This window comes from Nomascus leucogenys, chromosome 1a, assembly GCF_006542625.1.
Source record: "Nomascus leucogenys isolate Asia chromosome 1a, Asia_NLE_v1, whole genome shotgun sequence".
Classification (NCBI taxonomy): Eukaryota; Metazoa; Chordata; class Mammalia; order Primates; family Hylobatidae; genus Nomascus; species Nomascus leucogenys.
The window spans coordinates 85,612,102-85,630,263 of record NC_044381.1 but is presented as its reverse complement, the minus strand read 5'-3'; the positions used below and the strand labels follow the sequence as shown (position 1 = coordinate 85,630,263).

Sequence of the window (18,162 nt, the reverse complement as noted above, 5' to 3'; positions counted from 1 at the left end):
TGAGTTGCCTTTTCCAAATATCCCTGCAATGTAAAGCGATCAGCAAAGGGGACCACAGCCCTTGGTTCTACACCCATCAAACATGCTGAAATCACGTTCTTTTCTAAGCAACACATCCACATTATGCCACCATTCAGACGAAACCAAGAGCTAATCATCCTGAGTATGAGATGTGTTCTCTGGTGAGATGCCTGGACCTCCACGGGGGAGGTTGTTCTCTTGAGAAAATGCTGACTTCCCCTCATCTTTCAGGGGTCCCCTTCCTGACCAAAAGGCTCAAGGTAAGCAAAGCTAGAGCCCAGTGTTTGGGCTACATTCCAGACTCCTGGTGTTTCCAACCCAGAGGGGTTATACTCACTGCAAATCTTACTCTCCCTAAAAGTAGTTTAACAGAAATAAGACATTTGATCTTTCCCTAGTACATCTCAGTAGTTTGATTTTACTGTCATGTGAATTCAAGACATAGAAAAATAAAACACAAAGCCCTACTGGCCCTACTGGTTTATCCATCATATTCTATTACCTTCTAAGAAGTCGGCCTTATTAGCATATCTGATCACTTGAGGAACACCTGGCTAGAATGTTTAGGTGGTAGCAAGGGAATGATTGTCTTATTTTCCTCCCCAGATGTAATTCTTTGGACTCTCAACCCAGTGTCACTACTAGCCCATATGGCACCTACGTACAAATTAGAAAAAGGCACCCCTTCCTCTTTGCGGATACAGCCATGCCAGGGCACAGCTTGGCAGGACGAGTGCAGGCTGAATTTCAGCCCCCATCTGCCTTCTATGCAGGTTGGCCTTTTGCAGTGAACAGCCTGTTCAACTATACCTGGTGGCCTTGCCTATACTCAATGTCACTAGCTCTCATTTCTCTTCTTGGAAAGGTGCGTGTTGGAGAGGGAAGGGAAAGAAGATGCTGGTTGCTGTTCATTACGGACAGGTTCCCCAAGAGTGACACCATACTGTGGGCATGTTTTGAGGTCTGGGAGAGTTTCAGGGCATTTTATAGCTGGGCCAACTTTCCCTGGGACTGAGAAGTAGGGCTTGGAAATTAAGGCAGTCCTGGGGGAGGGAACAGCTGGTCAGTCTGCCCATAATCCTGCCCAGAAACCTGACAGCAAACAGCCCTGGATTTGCTCATTTGAATGCTTTAGGGGAATTTCCAAGAGCCCTTCACCCTCTTATGAGAAAAGGAAGGTAGGTCCGTGGTGCTATTCTCCCCTTGCCTCCCGTGAGCTTCGGTCTGTGGTTAGGACATCTGGGCACAGGAAGTATTAACCTGTCTCCGCTTTCAGATCTAAATCCAATCACCTGTCAAGGGGCTTGCCTTCCTCACTTTGATGAGTTAATTTACAGAGTTCTCCATGGTGTGGTCTGGGGGTGTCAGGAGGGGGCAAGTCTAGAAGACTCCCTGCGGGATCTCAGGGGTATCGTCTTCCCCAGCTGTGACCCAGCATAAACACCTCTAAAATTGAATGAATAGCACATAGCACGTCCATAACACAAATAGACCTCAGGAGGAATCATGATATCCATTTTTTTTTTTTTTGTAAATGGATACATTAATAGACCCAGCATCAAATCCTATAAGTCACCAAGGGCTATCAGGAAATGTAGAGATATTTGTTCATTGCTCATTCATTCATTCATTCATTCATCAAACAACTGAGTGTCTACCATGTGCCAGCCCCTGTGTTAGGCTCTGGGGGTGAGGAAGTGAGTGACAGAAATGCACTCTTGCTTTTAATTTAAATTCCATCTCCTCAGAAAGGCCTTCCATGACCACCCTCTTCCCAGACTTGTGACCTCCTGAGAGCTCCCTTTTGGTAAATAGCCTCCCACTTTAATTACTTGATCCATTTTGTCTTCCCCACTAGACTCAGCTTCAGGAGGACAGAGACCATGCTTGCAGGAATCAAAATGAATCAGCACCAATCCTGGCCCAAGATGATATGGGCTGACTGAATTAGTTGTTCCTCATCGAGTATACTGGAAGTCAGAATGGCTACTCCTCCATGATGCCCCTGTGCTTAGAGCATCTGGCGTCTGTGAAGGGTCTAATCCCAAGTGAGGATTCTGCTCCTGAGAAAGCCAGGACCAGACAAATGCCAAGGACCCTCCAGCCTAAAGGCAGTGATTCTAGGACAGATGGGGCTCTGGAGGCCTGGATGGTAACAGGGTAACTGGACCTCAGGAATGGAGGCCAGGTTAGAGGCATGCTTGCCCCAGTCATTCCAGGTGCCCAGGTTCCAGGCTTATCCCTCTTTAGGAGAGAAGTAAAGACATGAAGAGAAACCCTCTGTGGGCCTGTGCTGACCCATCTGCCACCCCCAACCAGAGGCATGAGTGACATGGGAAAGGGGAGTGGCATTGGGGCTGCTTGGCCTGCCTCCTGCACCCCAAAGCTCTGGGTTCGATTACACTCATTGTCACTGTGCACAGAACCCACGTCACCACTGAGGAGATCAGCTGGGCCCTGGTTGCTGACAGCATTGTTTTATTCTTGCTAAGCCACTACATCTTGGCTCTGTTGTTATGTTTCCAATAGCAACAGAAGGAAAGACAACTTTTTCTGCTTTGGGAGCTTATTTTTTTCTCCTGTAGGAGAAAGCCCAGGGCCCCAGCCTGAAGACTTGATGTCCTTGGGGCCCCAGTGTGGCCTTAGCCCAGACCCTGGGGGCCAGTAAGGAGAAGCCCAGCTTAGCTCTGCCCCAGGGAAACAGTGGGTGGCTGAAGTCATGGAGGATCCGGGAGCCGGGAGCTATCAACTCTTCTGGAATTGGGCTCAGCTGCCCTCTTTAGTTTTGAATGGCTACAAAATATCCATGGTGGCTGTCTTGGGTAGGCCTAAAGCATAGAGAGTGGAGAAAGGAAAAGGAGAGAAAAAAGGAACTTAAGAGTAGAGTAGAAAGGAGTGGAAGAGAATGGCAAGAGAAGAAAGGTGGCTGTGGAGAAGTGCAGTGACACCATCAGCACCCTTGGGCATCACTTGGGATTTGAAGCCAAAGAGGACGACCCCGCAGGCCTGGATGAAAAATATAGAGGTTCTCTCTGGCAAGGGGCTTTTGCTTTCCGTTGAGAAGGAGCTGCCATCATGAATGGATGGATGGATGCATGGACAGGTGGGTGGGTGGATGAATGAAACAATGAGCATGGGATTCCCGGGATTTAATGAGTGATAAAGGAAGGAAAAATAAGTGAGAAGTGAGAGAATCCAGTGAGGGGGTTAAGCCATCTTAGGCAGGGATTGCCAAGGACTGGTTTGGGAGGGCCTTGCCCCGTCCCCTCCAGTCTCCATTGGCTTCCCCTGAAGTCTTTCTAAGTAAATAAACATGCAATCTAAGTGGAAAAATAGAGTGTTTACTATACAAAACGGCCTGACGAAAACCCCCTGGCTCCTGTATCAGCCAACATTCCATCCATAGGTTCTCCTTTACAGAAACTCCCGAGCTGCCACTCATCAACTACAAGGCATTGTGTCTGCTTTCTCCAAATCCCATCCCAGACCAATTGTATTCAGGCTGTGGACAGACAGGTGAGGACCTGAAACATGATTAGAGGACATAGGGAAAATAAACTTTAGATTCACTTGAGAATAGGAAGAGTTAAAGGACCTTAAGCCTTTCAGTCACTCCTACTTAGGGATTTGGGGTATTAATTAACAATAGCAAATCATTGGGTAGATTGTCTCTGCTCTCCCTTCAGTAAAAAATGTTAAGTATAGGCTTTTCTTCCTATGCCCAGTAAGAATAGTTCACTGGGGCCAGGATCAAGGGCTAGGGGTCAAAGGACTATACTCTCTAAGCCTTGAACCAATAGTGTGAGCAGCTAGTGCAGAAGTGAGCAAGGCTCTTCTTTCATGGAAGGTTCTTATCAGAAACCAGAGCTGTCTGGAGGGACACAGTGAGTCAGATTACAACAGCTACCCATGGTGGGGACAGGTCAGAAGGGGTCACGCAGAGGCTGTAGGGAAGGTTGCTATTCTTAGGCCCCTACTACCTCAGGCATCTGCTGACTCACTTGGGAATCTCTGGACTCCTGGGTAGATCCAGTCCAACAACCTGCCTAGTTCTTGGGTAAGCCTGTATTGCCTTTAATGATAATAAATAACAAGAAAATATAGACTTTTTCTCTAAAAGAAAGATGCAATATCGTGTTTAAGCCTATGCAAGAGGAAGGGTAAGGAGGTCTGATTCCCAGAGAAGCATCAATCTTACCTCAGATCTTGGAAAGACTCCTGGAAGGAAAGGGAGAGAGAGAGAGAGGCTAACCCCAGGGTAGTGGCCCTGGAGGTACTGAGCCACAACATGAGTAGGGGAAAGGTACATTATATTTGGGGCAAGGATCAAGTGAAAGTCTAGGAAAAACATCAGCCTTGGAGACTGAATAGGCTTGCCACATTAGAAGCCTCAAAAGGGGACTTAAGTGTCCCTTTGATCAAGGAGAAGACAAAAAAGGCGCACGATGCAGAAAATAACCTCCTCAGGAAGGCAAGTGGGTTTAATGGGCTTTCACAGAAAGGTGGGAGACGGTTTCATTTTCCCTTCCTTAGGACAGGGATCTGGGGATGTTTGCCCAAGAGGTTATATGTTCGTTGTGGCCTAATGTCTTTCAGAGTAGACTGTCACCAACTCTTTGACTCCTCCTGCTCATGGATTCCTTCCACCATACCTTGGGTTTCCATTTCTAAATGTGCTTCAGCCAGGGGGAGGCTGCAGTAAATGACTCTGTCTAACTTGCTTCCTTGACCTCAGGACTAACTTTTTAAAACTCATGACTTTTCCTTCTTTATTTAAAATCTCTATCTTTGAACTTTTTTTTTCTTTTTTTTTTGAGATGGAGTCTCACTCTGTCACCCAGGCCAGAGTGCAGTGGTGCGATCTCACTCACTGCAAGCTCCGCCTCCCGGGTTCACGCCATTCTCCTGCCTCAGCCTCCCGAGTAGCTGGGACTACAGGCGCCTGGCTAATTTTTTTGTATTTTTAGTAGAGACGGGGTTTCACCATGTTAGCGAGGATGGTCTCGATCTCCAGACCTCGTGATCCACCCACCGCAGCCTCCCAAAGTGCTAGGATTATAGGCGTGAGCCACCGTGCCTGGCCTTTTAACTTTTTAACTCATTCTATTGATCTGTCTTTCTAGTTAAAAAATAAAAAAATAAATCTTCTCCAGGGAGCATGTATCAGGAGGGAAAAGAGTCCCTTGTGTGTTAAGCCCTACTGGCTAGGGCTAAAACCTGAGTTGCTTGTGTGAACTTGACTTTGAGCATGATCCCCAAATGATAGTTGTCTCTATGTGAGTGGTCTTTATCTGGCCTCCTGCTCTCTTAGCACTGACTGGCTATATCTGTGGCTAAGACCTAGAGGAAAAGACTTAGGTTAGCCTGTGAAGCAGAGCAGCTGAGCTGGGAATTCTAAGAATGGGGGACAAAAGAAAAAAAAAGGTAGGGAAGGTGGAGGGGGCACTTCTTTCCTCAGGTCTGCTGCTATGGTACAGCCTCCTGAATTTGAGTTTCTCAAGTAGTCAGGGCTAGGCTCAAGTTGTCAGGGTTAGGCTAAGGGCAAACTGAGGCTAGAGTCAGTAAAGTGATCTGCCTATGGTCTTACAATTACTGGGCAGTAGATGGTTTACATTTAGAGGCAGCATCAACAACGCTGTAGTATCAGTCAGAATTCTGGTGGAAAAAAAGAGGAGAATTTAATGAAGGGATTATTTATCAAGCTATGGACAGGATTTAGGGGAACTAACAAAGGAAGGTGCAATACTTTAAGCTTAATCACACTGAAGAGGGATTACCCTCCCTAAATCCAAAGGGTCAAGAGGAAGGAATAGTTAGGAGAATCCACAGAGAGTACCTGTAAGGAGAGGGCCTCCCGGTAGGATGGTGACAGTGTAACTTTTGGTAGAGGGGCAAAAGTAATCCACAGTGATTTGACAGGAAAGGATCTAGGGGAATAAACATCCTTTCTGTCTTGTAGTTTCCTGTTTGTGTCTCTCTTTGCCTGAGCACAGCTAGAAACTAGAGGTCAACGGTGCCCCATTGATGCAGTCTAGATAAGTCAACAGGCCAAAGGGTGGCGAATGAATCTGGAGAGCAAATGTAAGATAGCCAGCCACCTGGGAACACAGATGAGATTTGTTTGTAGTAATTTCCAAAATTTTTTGCTTCTGTCTCCATTGCCATACCTGTCCCTGCATGGCTTGCAGATGCTAGAGTTTTTCTGCTGCTTCCTTATGTCTTGGAACCCCCAGCCAGGTTATCAGGTCTAGTTTCTGGGCCTGCCTGCTATCATTTACCATTTCTTTATCAAAATCTGTTCTTAAGATTTTTGCTTCTGGCCATGACAAAGCAACAGGATCCAGATTTACCCTCCCCCTGTACCCTTTGGGATTTGAAGCCAAAGAGGACGACCCCACAGACCTGGATGAAAAATATAGAGGTTGGCCTGGCCAACATGGTGAAACCCTGTCTCTACCAAAACTAGAAAATAACAAAATAAATGTACTGACGGCTTCAGATATTGCACAACACTATGCAGAACTATGACCCATGAGATAAAGAAAATACATGTGGTAAATGATCACGACAGTTTCTGATTGGAGGCACATTCTGGACTTTACAGCAGGGGAAACAATGTCCCAAGCACAGTATGGTAGTCTTGTTAAGTTAAAATACAGAAATGAAGGTCAAGGAGACTGTAGTTGGAAATTGTGGGGCAGAATTCTAGAAAAGAGGGGACCATGTAAAAAAAGCTCCAGAAATCTGCACAAGTGCCCTGTTGAGTGCTTAATACTAAGATGTTCATACCCAGAGTGAAGCTTTGTAAGTCTGGGCAAAGAATGACCAGAAGCTATAAGCTGAAAATTTCAGAGTTCACATGGGACTCTGAGATGTAAAAATATCAACCAGCTTGATCAGCTGGGGCATTTAGTAGAGATCAAATAAGGTTCAAATGCAGATAGTAGGATTGAACGATCCCTAGAATAAAAGAAACGTTAGGTTCATTCTAACAAAGCTAAAAACAAGCCTCTAAAGGAATAATCTTACCCATAAGTAACTGCCTGCTGGATAAAAACTCAATACTACTTAAAGGAAGATTTAAAAATATACAAACAAAAATATAAAAAATATACAAACTTTTAAAAATATACAAACATTAAAAATATACAAACCTTTAAAATATCCAACATCTAAGCAAAAATTACTAGACTCACCAGGTAGCAGAAAAATGTGACCCATATCAGGAAAAAAGTCAATTAATAGAAACATGCCTGAAAATGTCAGAGTTGAAAAGACAGAATGAACAGACAGAAATGTTAAAACAGCTGTTTAAGTATGCAAAATATACTCCAGGATTTTAAGAAAAACATACATAAAATGAGGAAAGAATGCACTTCTTGTGGTGAAAAAGACAATATCTGAAATGAAAGGTCAGTGGCTGAAATTCAAAGCAAACTGGATGCTACAAGGAGAAAAGTAAAACTGAAAACAGCAATAGGAACTATCCAAAATGAAGCACCAAGAGGAAAAAGACTTCAAAAACAAACAAACAAACAAACAAACAAACAAACAAAAAAACCCAGAAATGAACAAAGTCCCATCAATCCTTGAGCAATATCAAGTGGTCTAACATATGTGTAATTGTAAAAGAGAAAAGAGGGAGAATAAATTTTTGACAAAATCAAGGCTGAAAATTTTCCAAATTTGTTAAAAACTATAAATACCACAGATCCAGGAATCACAATGAACCCCAATCAAAATAAGCAAAGAAAATCACACCATCATGCCAAAGTACATCATAATAAAATTACTAAAATTAGTAATAAAGAGAAAATCTTCAAAGTAGTCTGAAAAAAGCTGTATTTTATAGTGTCATAGAGAGTATAGGAAACACTGCAGACTTCTGATCAAAACTATGCAAGCCAGAAGACAATGGAATACTATCTTTGATATACTGAATGATACACAAATCAAATTCTGTATCCAGTGAAAATATCTCTTAAAAATGAAAGCATAATGAAGACTTTTTGAGATAAATGGAAGCTTAGAGAATTCGCCATCAGCAGATCTACACTAAAGAAATGTTAACATAAGTTTTTTACAAAGAAGGAAAATAATACTTGGATCTACACAAAAGAATGAAGAGCACCAGAAATGGGAAACATGAGGATAAATATTAAAAATTTTCATTAAAAATTTATTTAAAATATTAAGGCAAAAATAATAAAGTACTGTAGAGTTCATAACATATGCAGAAATAAAATTTATAGCAGCAATAGCACAAAGGACAAGAGCATGTAGCTAAAAGTCAATGGTCTAGATAAAATGAAATAACAAAAAAGAACCCTCACTTCAAAAGAAGGCAAGGAAAGATGCAAAAGGTAACAAAGAACAGATGGGACAAGTAGAAAACAAATAGTAACATGACATACCTAAACCAAACATGTATGTTACATGTACTTGTAATTAAATGCAAATGGTCCAAATACCCCAATTAAAGGTCAGGCACTATCAGACTGGATTTAAAAAGCAAGAAATTCATTTTAAATATAAAAACACAAATAGTTTAAAAGTAAAAGAATGAAAAAAGATATGCTGTGCAATGCTTATCACAAGAGAGCTGGAGTAGCTATATTAATAATAAAAAAGAAGACTTTAGGACAAGGAATAGCACCAGAGATAAAGAGAGACAATTTCATAGTGACAAAAAGGAAAATTTAAGCCAGGTGCGGTGGCTCACGCCTGTAATCCCAGCACTTTGGGAGGCCGAGGCGGGCGGATCACGAGGTAAGGAGATCGAGACCATCCTGGCTAACACAATGAAACCCCATCTCTAATAAAAATACAAAAAATTAGCTGGGCATGGTGGCGGACGCCTGTAGTCCCAGCTACTCGGGAGGCTGAGGCAGGAGAACGGTGTGAACCTGGGAGGCAGAGCTTGCAGTGAGCAGAGATCATGCCACTGCACTCCAGCCTGGGCGACAGAGTGAGACTCTGTCTCAAAAAAAAAAGAAAAATTTAAGAAGATTTAACAATTCTAAATGTTTGTGTACCTGCTAACAGAGCTTCACAATATATGAAACAAAAACTGACAAAACTTAAAGAAGAAATAGACAAATCCACAGTCATAGTTTGAGTATATATATTTCATCATTCCTCTCTCAAGAATTAATAAAAGAAATAGTGAGAAAAATCAGTAAACCAGTAAGGATATAGAAGATCCCAGCACTTTGGGAGGCCAAGGTGGGTGGATCACAAGGTCAAGAGATCGAGACCATCCTGGCCAACATGGTGAAATCCCATCTCTACCAAAAATACAAAAATTAGCTGGGTGTGGTGGCATGCACCTGTAGTTCCAACTACTTGGGAGGCTGAGACAGGAGAATTGCTTGAACCCAGGAGGTGGAGGTTGCAGTGAGCTGAGATCATGCCAGTGCACTCCAGCCTGGTGACAGAGCGAGACTCCGTCTCAAAAAAAAAAAAAAAATATGAACAAAAGTATCAATCAACTTGATCAAACTGACATTTCCAGAAGACTCCATCCAACAATAGCAGAATACATATTTATTTTAAAGTTCCATGGAACAGTCACCAAGATAGACTATAATTTGGACCATAAGAAAAAAAAACTAAGCAAATTTTTAAAATTTGAAATCTCACCACAAAATAATTAAATTAGAAGTAAAACACAGAAAAATGTTCAGAAACATACACAAATATTTGGAAGTTAAACATTATATTTTACATAGTATATGGGTCAAAGAAGAAAATGCAAAGATAATTTAAAATTATTTTGAACTGAATGAAAATGAAGACATCACCATTTTAAAGTGTACAGTTCAGTGGTTTTTATTATAGTCACCATGTTATACAATAATCACCACTATCTAATTCCAGAAAATTTTCATCACCTGAAAAGAAATGCTATACCTATTAGCAGCCAGTCCAAACTCTTTCCTGTATCCCCTGTAAATCATGAACCTACTTTCTGTTTTTACATATTTGCCCATTTTGGATATTTCATATAAGTAGAATCCTACACTATGTGGCCTTTTGTGTCTGGCTTATTTCACTTAGCATTTAGAAGGGATTTTAATTAAATGCTTACATTAGAAAAGAAGAAAGGCCCATTTTTAACTTGATTACCAACATAAGTCAATAGGGATAGAACAGTCCTCTCAACGAGTAGTGCTGGAACACATGGATAGTCATATGTAAAAGAATGAAGTTGGAATCTTACCTCACAGCTTATACGAAAATTAACTCAAAATGGATCAAAGACTTAAATGTAAGAGCTAAAAGTGTAAAACTTTTAGAATAAGTATAGGTGTAATTCTTTATGACCTTGAATTAGGTGATGGTGTCTTGGCTATGACCTTAAAAAAATAGGTAAATTGAACTTCATTAAAATAAAAAGTGAAGTGAAAATAAAACCTGTGGAATGGGAAAAGTATTTGCAAATCACATGTATGATAAGTGACTTATATCAAGAATAAATAAAGAACTTTTACAATGCAACAATAAAAAGACAACCAATTTTTTTAAATAGGCAGAGGATTTGAATAGATATTTCTCCAAAGAAGACACACAAATGGCCAATAAGAACATGAAGAGATGCACATACCACTTCACACCCACTAAGATGGCTATAAAAAAAAAAAGAGACAATAATAAGTGTTTTGAGAATGTAGACAGATTGGAAGCCTCATATGTTACTGGTTAGAATGTAAAGTGGTGCAGCTGCTTTGGAAAACAGTTTGGTGTTTTCTCAAAAAGTTAAACATACGAGCTAGGTCAATTGCTCATATGACTAGCATTTCTACTCCTAGGTATGTACCCAAGAGTATTGAAAATCCATGTCCACACACACTGTATATGAATGTTCATAGCAGCATTGTTCATTTTAGCCAGGAAGTGGAAACAACTCAAATGTGCATCAACTGATGAACAGATAAACAAAATGTGGTCTATCCATACCATGGAATATTATTCAGCTATGAAAACAAATGACATTCCAATACATGCTACAACATGGATGAACCTTGAAAACACTATGCTCATTGAAAGAAGCCAAACACAAAAGGTCACATATTGTATAATTCCATTTATACGAAATGTCCAGAATAAGCAAATCCATAGAGATGGACAGTTGAATAGTGGTTGCCAGAGGAAAGGGGAAGGAGGAACGGGGAGTGACTGCCAATGCATATGGAGTCTCTTTTGGGGGTGATGAAAATATTCTGAACTAGATAATGGTGATAATTGCACAATTTTGTGAATATACTAAAAATCATTGAATTGTACACCTTAAGAGGGTGAATTTTATGGTATGTCAATTATACCTCAATTTAAAAAATAAGTATTTGGTATAAATGATTTTATGCCCCAGTGTTGATAATTGATAAAGGCTTAATGAGAGGCTCTTCTCAGCAATATGGTTCAACTCAGACCAACTCCTCCCTACAAAGGCTGCAGAATCTATTTTTTCAAAAAGCCCAGCTCTTAGGACCTTTGTTCTTAGCTGTGGTTGCTACCAGGCTGCCTCTGAGGCCTGAAAAATCGTGTAATAGGCAGTAGAGGTTGAATTTTGTATTTTAGTATCTATGCTTACTTTCCTGCAGTATGAGTTCTTTAAAGTCTATTGCTAACTTGCACTCGTAGGCTGAATTGAAAGAATAAAGGATCATAGCGAGGCACTTTACAGTTTATAAAAAAGCATGTTCACATTCACCACTCTTTTGATCTTACGCATTTAGATTTAAATTGGGCGTTCTGAATGGCCACACAACAGCAGGCCCTAAACTCTAGCCCCAACCTCTCTGACTCCAAAAATCGAATCATTCTTAGAACAACTAAAATGTGCTTCTGAGCAAGTTATGGAGAAATGGCCTTCCACTCACCCTCCCAAGAATATTATGAAGGCTCTTAGCCATTTAAGGAACAACTTCCGGCCGGGCGCGGTGGCTCACGCCTGTAATCCCAGCACTTTGGGAGGCCGAGGCAGGCGGATCATGAGGTCAGGAGATTGAGACCATCCTGGCTAACATGGTGAAACCCCATCTCTACTAAAAATGCAAAAAAAACTAGCCGGGTGTGGTGGTAGCCTCCTGTAGTCCCAGCTACTCAGGAAGCTGAGGCAGGAGAATGGCGTGAACCCGGGAGGCAGAACTTGCAGTGAGCTGAGATCGTGCCACTGCACTCCAGCCTGGGTGACAGAGCAAGACTCCATCTCAAAAAAAAAAAAAAACTTCCACTAACAATCTTTTTTTTTTTTTTTTTTTTGAGACAGAGTTTTGCTTTTGTTGCCCAGGCTGGAGTGCAATGGTGTGATCTTGACTCACTGCAACCTCCACCTCCTGGGTTCAAGCAATTCTCCTGCCTCAGCCTCCCAAGTAGCTGGGATTATAGGCGTGAGTCACCATGCCCAGCTAATTTTTTTGTATTATTAGTATAGTCAAGGTTTCACCATGTTGGGCAGGCTGGTCTTGAACTCCTGACCTCAGGTGATCCACCCACCTTGGCCTCCCAAAGTGCTGGGATTACAGGTGTGAGCCACCATGCCTGGCCTCCACTAACAATCTTATATTGGTCTGCATTATGCAGAATGACCTGGACTATTAGTCATGGGGCAGGCCCAGATATTAAATAGCTTGGTCCAGTATGCTCACCTCATTAACCATGTGGTTTGTGGGTCCATTTTCACTCCTGCAGGGACACACACACACACCTCTCTTTACAGCAGGATGAAGAGTCACCTATCTTTTCCCAGCAGTGCTGTGACCAGGGCTTAGTTCCCACTTGCATTTCCTTCCTTTCTCCTCCCCTTCCTCCCCTCCCTCCCCTTCCCTTCCCCTCTCCCTCCCCCTTCCCTTCCCTCTCCCTCCCCTCCCTCCCCCTTCCCTTCCCCTCTCCCTCCCCCTTCCCTTCCCCTCTCCCTCCCCTTCCCTTCCCCTCTCCCTCCCCCTTCCCTTCCCCTCTCCCTCCCCCTTCCCTTCCCCTCTCCCTCCCCCTTCCCTTCCCCTCTCCCTCCCTCCTTCCCTCCCTTCCTTCCTCCCTTCCTTCTTTCCTTCCTTTTTCTGTTTTTTAAATTATGGTCAAATATACATAACATAAAATTTATCGCTGTAACCATTTTTAACTGTACTGTTTAGTGGTGTTAAGCACATTCTCACTGATGTCCAGCCATCACCATTATCCATCTCCACAACTTCTTCGTCTTGAAAAACAGAAACTTTGTATCCATAAAACATTAACTCCCCATTCTCCTCTCTCCACCCCAGCCTCTGGTAATCACCACTCTACTTTCTGTCTCTGTGAATTTGAAGCCTCTAGGTACCTCATGTAAGTGGAATCACACAATATTTGTCCTTTGGCCACTTGTATTCCTTGATGGCAAAGAGTCATCTTGTTCCAGAGCTGGCCCATGGGACCAGGTGTTTGATGTTGTAGCCGGGAAGGATAGCAAGAGGAAGGATAGCAGAGTCTGGAGTGCAAACACATCCCCAGACAGAATCAGGAGGGCTCCCCTCATCCTGTCGACAGCTGGAAATTCTTTCTGCTCTTCTACAAGTTGAGTATTACAAACAGGAGACTTTTCAAGCCCAATCCCAAACACAGGAATTCGTCCCTCGTCAGTCTGTCTCCTGGGCCCCATTGAGACAGCTGGACTTCCCACGCAAGCGAAAGCATTCAACTGGGAGTGCCTTTTCCTGGGTCAGCCTGTTCCAGCTTACCCTTGAAGGAGACCATCAGCTCCTTAAGAGCAACAGCTATTTTTCTGTCCCAAGTTGTGTAGAATGCAGTGTGGAGCGCTTTTAAAATGTCCATTTCAGCATTAGCAGCAATCAATGCAATCTATGCCAGCTCAGACTGGCATGATAATTTTATTTACTTAGCCAGTCCTTTGAAATTCACAGCAAGGATATGAGCCTCATGCATGATCCTCCTGCTGGCTTTTGTACAGGTGAATGAACTGATTCCTTATTGCTGAAAAAAAAAAAAATCTTACACTGGACTTGGAGTCAGGCCACAGCTAGACTGGAAGCAAGGAAACTAGAAAGCAAACGTGGACCTGACAGGCTCTGTGATGTCCCAGGCCTAATCTGGTGGGAGTCCTGAGAACAGCCTGTGCTGTGTGTGCCCAGGTGCAAAGAATATGTAAACCTTTCCCAAGTGAAAAAGCTTAGCTTTTCCCAAATTCCCATTTGAAACTGCCTGTGTGACTGCACAGTGTGCACACTCACGCAGATAAGTGGAGTCCTATTCATCTTCTACAAAACACACTAATTTGTTGATTTGTTTTATTTCTATATGGTACCTTTCCATCTAGGAGCTGCGAGGCTTAATAAGCCTCAGCAATCCTTTTACAATAGAGGTGCCACAAGGAGGGCAGAAGCTCTAATCACTCTGCAGAAGACCCAGCTGGAGGAAATGAGATCTCACGTGGGGATCAAGGGTTGTAGGAGTGGGAGGAAGATGTAGAGAAGAAGTTTTTCACTGGAGACATTGTAAAACCATGACATTCTTTGTTGAAAGAGACAAGGAAGCAGTTTCCCTGGAGGTTCAGAAAGTAGAATTATAGTTGCTGTTGGATGTTAAATGTAGATCTGGAAGTCGTGGTGAAAAACTAGGCTGGGTAACACTGGATGCTCATCCAAAGTCTCTGTTCTGATTCCAGTTGCCCAGTTTCTAGGAGGAAGAGCAGAAGAGAGGACAGTTGAGTGCATCTGTGGAGGGCACATGGAGACACTGGGTAACAGCCTGGGATTCCTTGCTTTTCTGAGCACCGCATCAGGTATCAGGAAGGTAGGGCTGGGATATGAGTCTGCTGCTGACCAGCATTCTGACCTGGGGCTGACTCTGGCCACAGTTCTAACATCTGTGAAGTGAAATGAGAGAATAAGATCTAATTTAAATGCAACAAACTTTTATTAAAGATGTGTAGGAAACAACATTGAATAATAACTGTTCATGGCCTGCAGGGTTACACAACTAGGGAGATCACACACACACACACACACACACACACATTCAGATGTGGTTGTAATAGGGAATGAACAGTATTTTAAGGGAAAATGAGGCAGGAGAGAAATTGGTTTCACCTTTGGAGAAGGTAGGCCTTGAGTATGGTTGAATAAGGTGCTGATGGGTGGAAATGGATGTAAAGAAGAGGAGGTGTCTCTGGAAGATAAAACAGCAAACAAAAAGAGGGACCAGAAGACTGCGCAGGTGCAGAGGGTCAGCTCTGGGAGTGAGCAGCAGGTGGCTATGGTGTGAGCACAGGTACATATCACATGGCAGGGACGCAGGCAACATCTGCTGAGTGACAAGTGGTGGCAGTGAGGTTGTACTGGAAGACAGGGGAGGCCTGTTCCTGGCAGGGGAGCCACATGCGTGTGGAGCTCATATGGGTTTCTAAAAGGGAGACGGGCCACTCTGATGGGCTCTGTGTCCAAGGACAGGGAGCCCACGGGAGGGGAAGCCCAAAGGCCGAGAGGTAAGGTCCAGGGAGGAGAAGGAAAGGGTTTGAATTCAGATAGCAACACTGGAGTGGGAGGGATCTGAAAAATAGCGCAGAAGCTCCTTCAGGCATCCGAAGGCTGATCAGACATGCAGGGAGACAGAGAAGAAAGAGATGAAGAGAATGTTGGTTTTGAGCCTGGGCGGTGGGGAGGATAGAAATACAGAAAGAGACAAGCAGCCTCAAGGAGAGGTTTGGGGAGGAGATGATCAGTTCAATTTCACGAGAAGTTCTGCAGGGTGTCTAAGCAGAGACGGCCAGCAGAGTAGGCTGGTAGAAATGTGGGGATTTGGGGAGCTGGAAATCAGGGGCTCATGGAAGCACTGGCTGAAGATGTGGACGTGGAGGAGATAGAAGTGATGTGCTGGGAGAGGAGGCCCGGCCGGCAGAGGAGCAGGTAAAAAGCACAGGGATGGAGAGAAAATGGAAGCCTGGCAGGAAGTCACCAGGAGAACCCATGAAGGGGAGGCAAAGGGTGGGTGGGAAGCCCAGAAACTCTGAGGAGGCAGCTAGGGGGTTGGCTCCTGGGCCACTGTAGTGAGGAGGGCCACTAAGAATGGCCTTCAGTAGCAGCCAATGGCCAGGGCTGGAGAACAGGAAGGTGAAAGGACCCAATGAGAAGTGTGTGATAAAGGGGACAAGAGCAGAGATGGTGTGCTGAGAGAAAGCCATCTAAGGGAAGCCCTTTTAGAACAAGGAAGAGGACGCCATGCTTGTGGCTGTGCACTGGAAGCACTGGAGATCCTGCTGCCACACAGCTTCCGGTCCAGGCTGAGGACAGCGGCCACTCGGTGTGGAAGACACAAGAGCTGTTGCATTTGGACCCAGGTATGGAAGTTAGTTTTGCAAAGGAGGTGGGGACATCCTCTGCTCTTGAGGGAAAGAAGGGTGGTGGTGTGAGTGAGCGAGCTCTGAGAGGGGTGAGAGGAGACTCCAGGGGCAGTGTGGGAAGGCCTGGACCTGCTCAGTAAGGGGGGTGCTGAGAGATTCTGCAGGTAGAAGGTAGAGGTGGGGATCTGGGGCATCTGAGGAGAGTGACAGTGGCCAGCTGACAGTGGCCTGAGGGGAGAGCCAGACTCAGCCTGTGCTGGGCCTGCAGCCGCACTTCCTCTGGGGCCTGGCAGCTGAAGGTTTGGAGTGAATGGAGTGAATGGCCATGAGGGGCCCTCGGGGCAGGCCTGGGGAAAGTTGAGAGTGAGGGTGCTGAATGCCTGAGATCAGGCGGGCAAGGAAGCCCAGGGAAGCTTCTAGGGGGAGAGGCAGGGGCACAAGAGCCAGGGTGAGAGCAGGAGAAGGGACAGGTGAGGGGAGGAAGCTGCGGCCAGAGAGTGGACATCAGCAGCCAAGGTCTCAGGGTAGATGGCTGGAAGTGTCTGAGGGAGCCAGGCAGGTAAGTGACAGATAGACCAGCGCAGAGGTTGAGAAATGGGGGCCCCGGAGGAGGGGCCACAGCATGGAGAAGGGAGTATCTGGGCCGGCTGCAGAGCTGATGGGTGACAGAGGAAGAGGGACCAGCAGGGCTGGAGCCCAGAGCCTTGGCTGGGGAAACTGCTGTGGACAGCCCTCCTCTTCATTCAGCCACAGCACCTGTTGGGAAGCCAGGAGTCTCCCAGAGGAAAAGGGGGCCTGCTCTGTTCATGCTCACTTAACCCCACTCCTTGAGGGCCTGGGCTGAGGTGCTGATGCCTGAGTTTCATGCCCGGGAACTGTGATGCTGAGTGGAGGGCATGAAAAGTGGCTCCTTCAGCTGCTGACCCATGGCCCTGCAGCCTGCCCAGGAGCACTCTGCAGCCACCAGCTACCTGCAGCTGCTCTCCTCGTCCAGGAAGGTTAAAGCCCCTTTCTAGGTCAGGCCCTTAGGCAGGGAGAGTCCAGCAGTTCCTCTTTCACAGCCCCGGGACTCCCTCACCACACTCAAGCAAGGCCCCTCTGAAGCCAAGCAGCTCCTGCGTGCTCCCAAGCTAGGGAACTCACACTAGGGAAGGACTCGGGGTGGTGGTGGGGGACAGGCCCTCAGCACTTCCCCTCTTAGAGAAACAAGCCAACAGCACGGCTGGATGCCCCACTCGCAATTTGTTCAGCTCAGTTTGATTCTCTTTCTCTCCCTGGTGAGCTTCAGTTTGGAGTTGTTTACTCTTTATCAGCAGTTTCTGGAAATGTGGTGTTTGGAGAGGGTTGGGGAGGCCTAAGAGAAGGGCAGGGAAGCTGAGAGGCTGTGCTGGTGCCCAGCTGCACCTGGGGTGGTCTCCCACGGCATGTGCCGTGCCCAACCCTCAGGCCTACCGCCCTCATCAGACCTAGGTGTCCCTTCTTAGGCCTTTCAGGACCTTTGGCCTCATACCACCCCTGGCTAGAAACTGCCACGGGCTCCTTCCACTCAAACCAGAACCTTCCTTTCTTGATTCCTTCCCCTGAGGTCTGGGATTTCTTTGCCTTTCGGCCTGGCTCTTCTTTCCTCTGGAGGCCTGTGTGAGAAGGGGCAGGAGGTAGGGCCGGGCCTGTCCTCCCAGGCGATCGACAGCCCCTCCTCCTACGTTGCCAGCCCCCTTCTTCCTCCCCAGCACCCCATAGGATGGCTTTGGCCCTCCTTATAGTGCGTCTCCCGGGGCTGTGTGCTCCCTGTCCTTTCCTGGTGCCCC

At 45.1% G+C, this 18,162-nt stretch overlaps 1 protein-coding gene across 3 annotated transcripts in view; it reads right to left on the bottom strand.

The window, feature by feature from the left end:
* The window catches only part of RAD51B (RAD51 paralog B), a 915,086-nt gene that overhangs the window by 106,270 nt on the left and 790,654 nt on the right, over nucleotides 1-18,162 (bottom strand). The window contains exon 11 of one of the 3 annotated variants that reach the window (XM_030812462.1): nucleotides 13,816-14,881. The exons of 1 other annotated variant lie outside the window; for it this stretch is intronic. In XM_030812462.1, coding sequence (XP_030668322.1) covers nucleotides 14,598-14,881 — 284 coding nt within the window. In that variant the 3' untranslated portion in view covers nucleotides 13,816-14,597. Of the gene's footprint in view, nucleotides 1-13,815; nucleotides 14,882-18,162 lie in introns of those variants that run through there. One more of the 3 variants, XM_030812469.1, reaches the window with a different exon arrangement.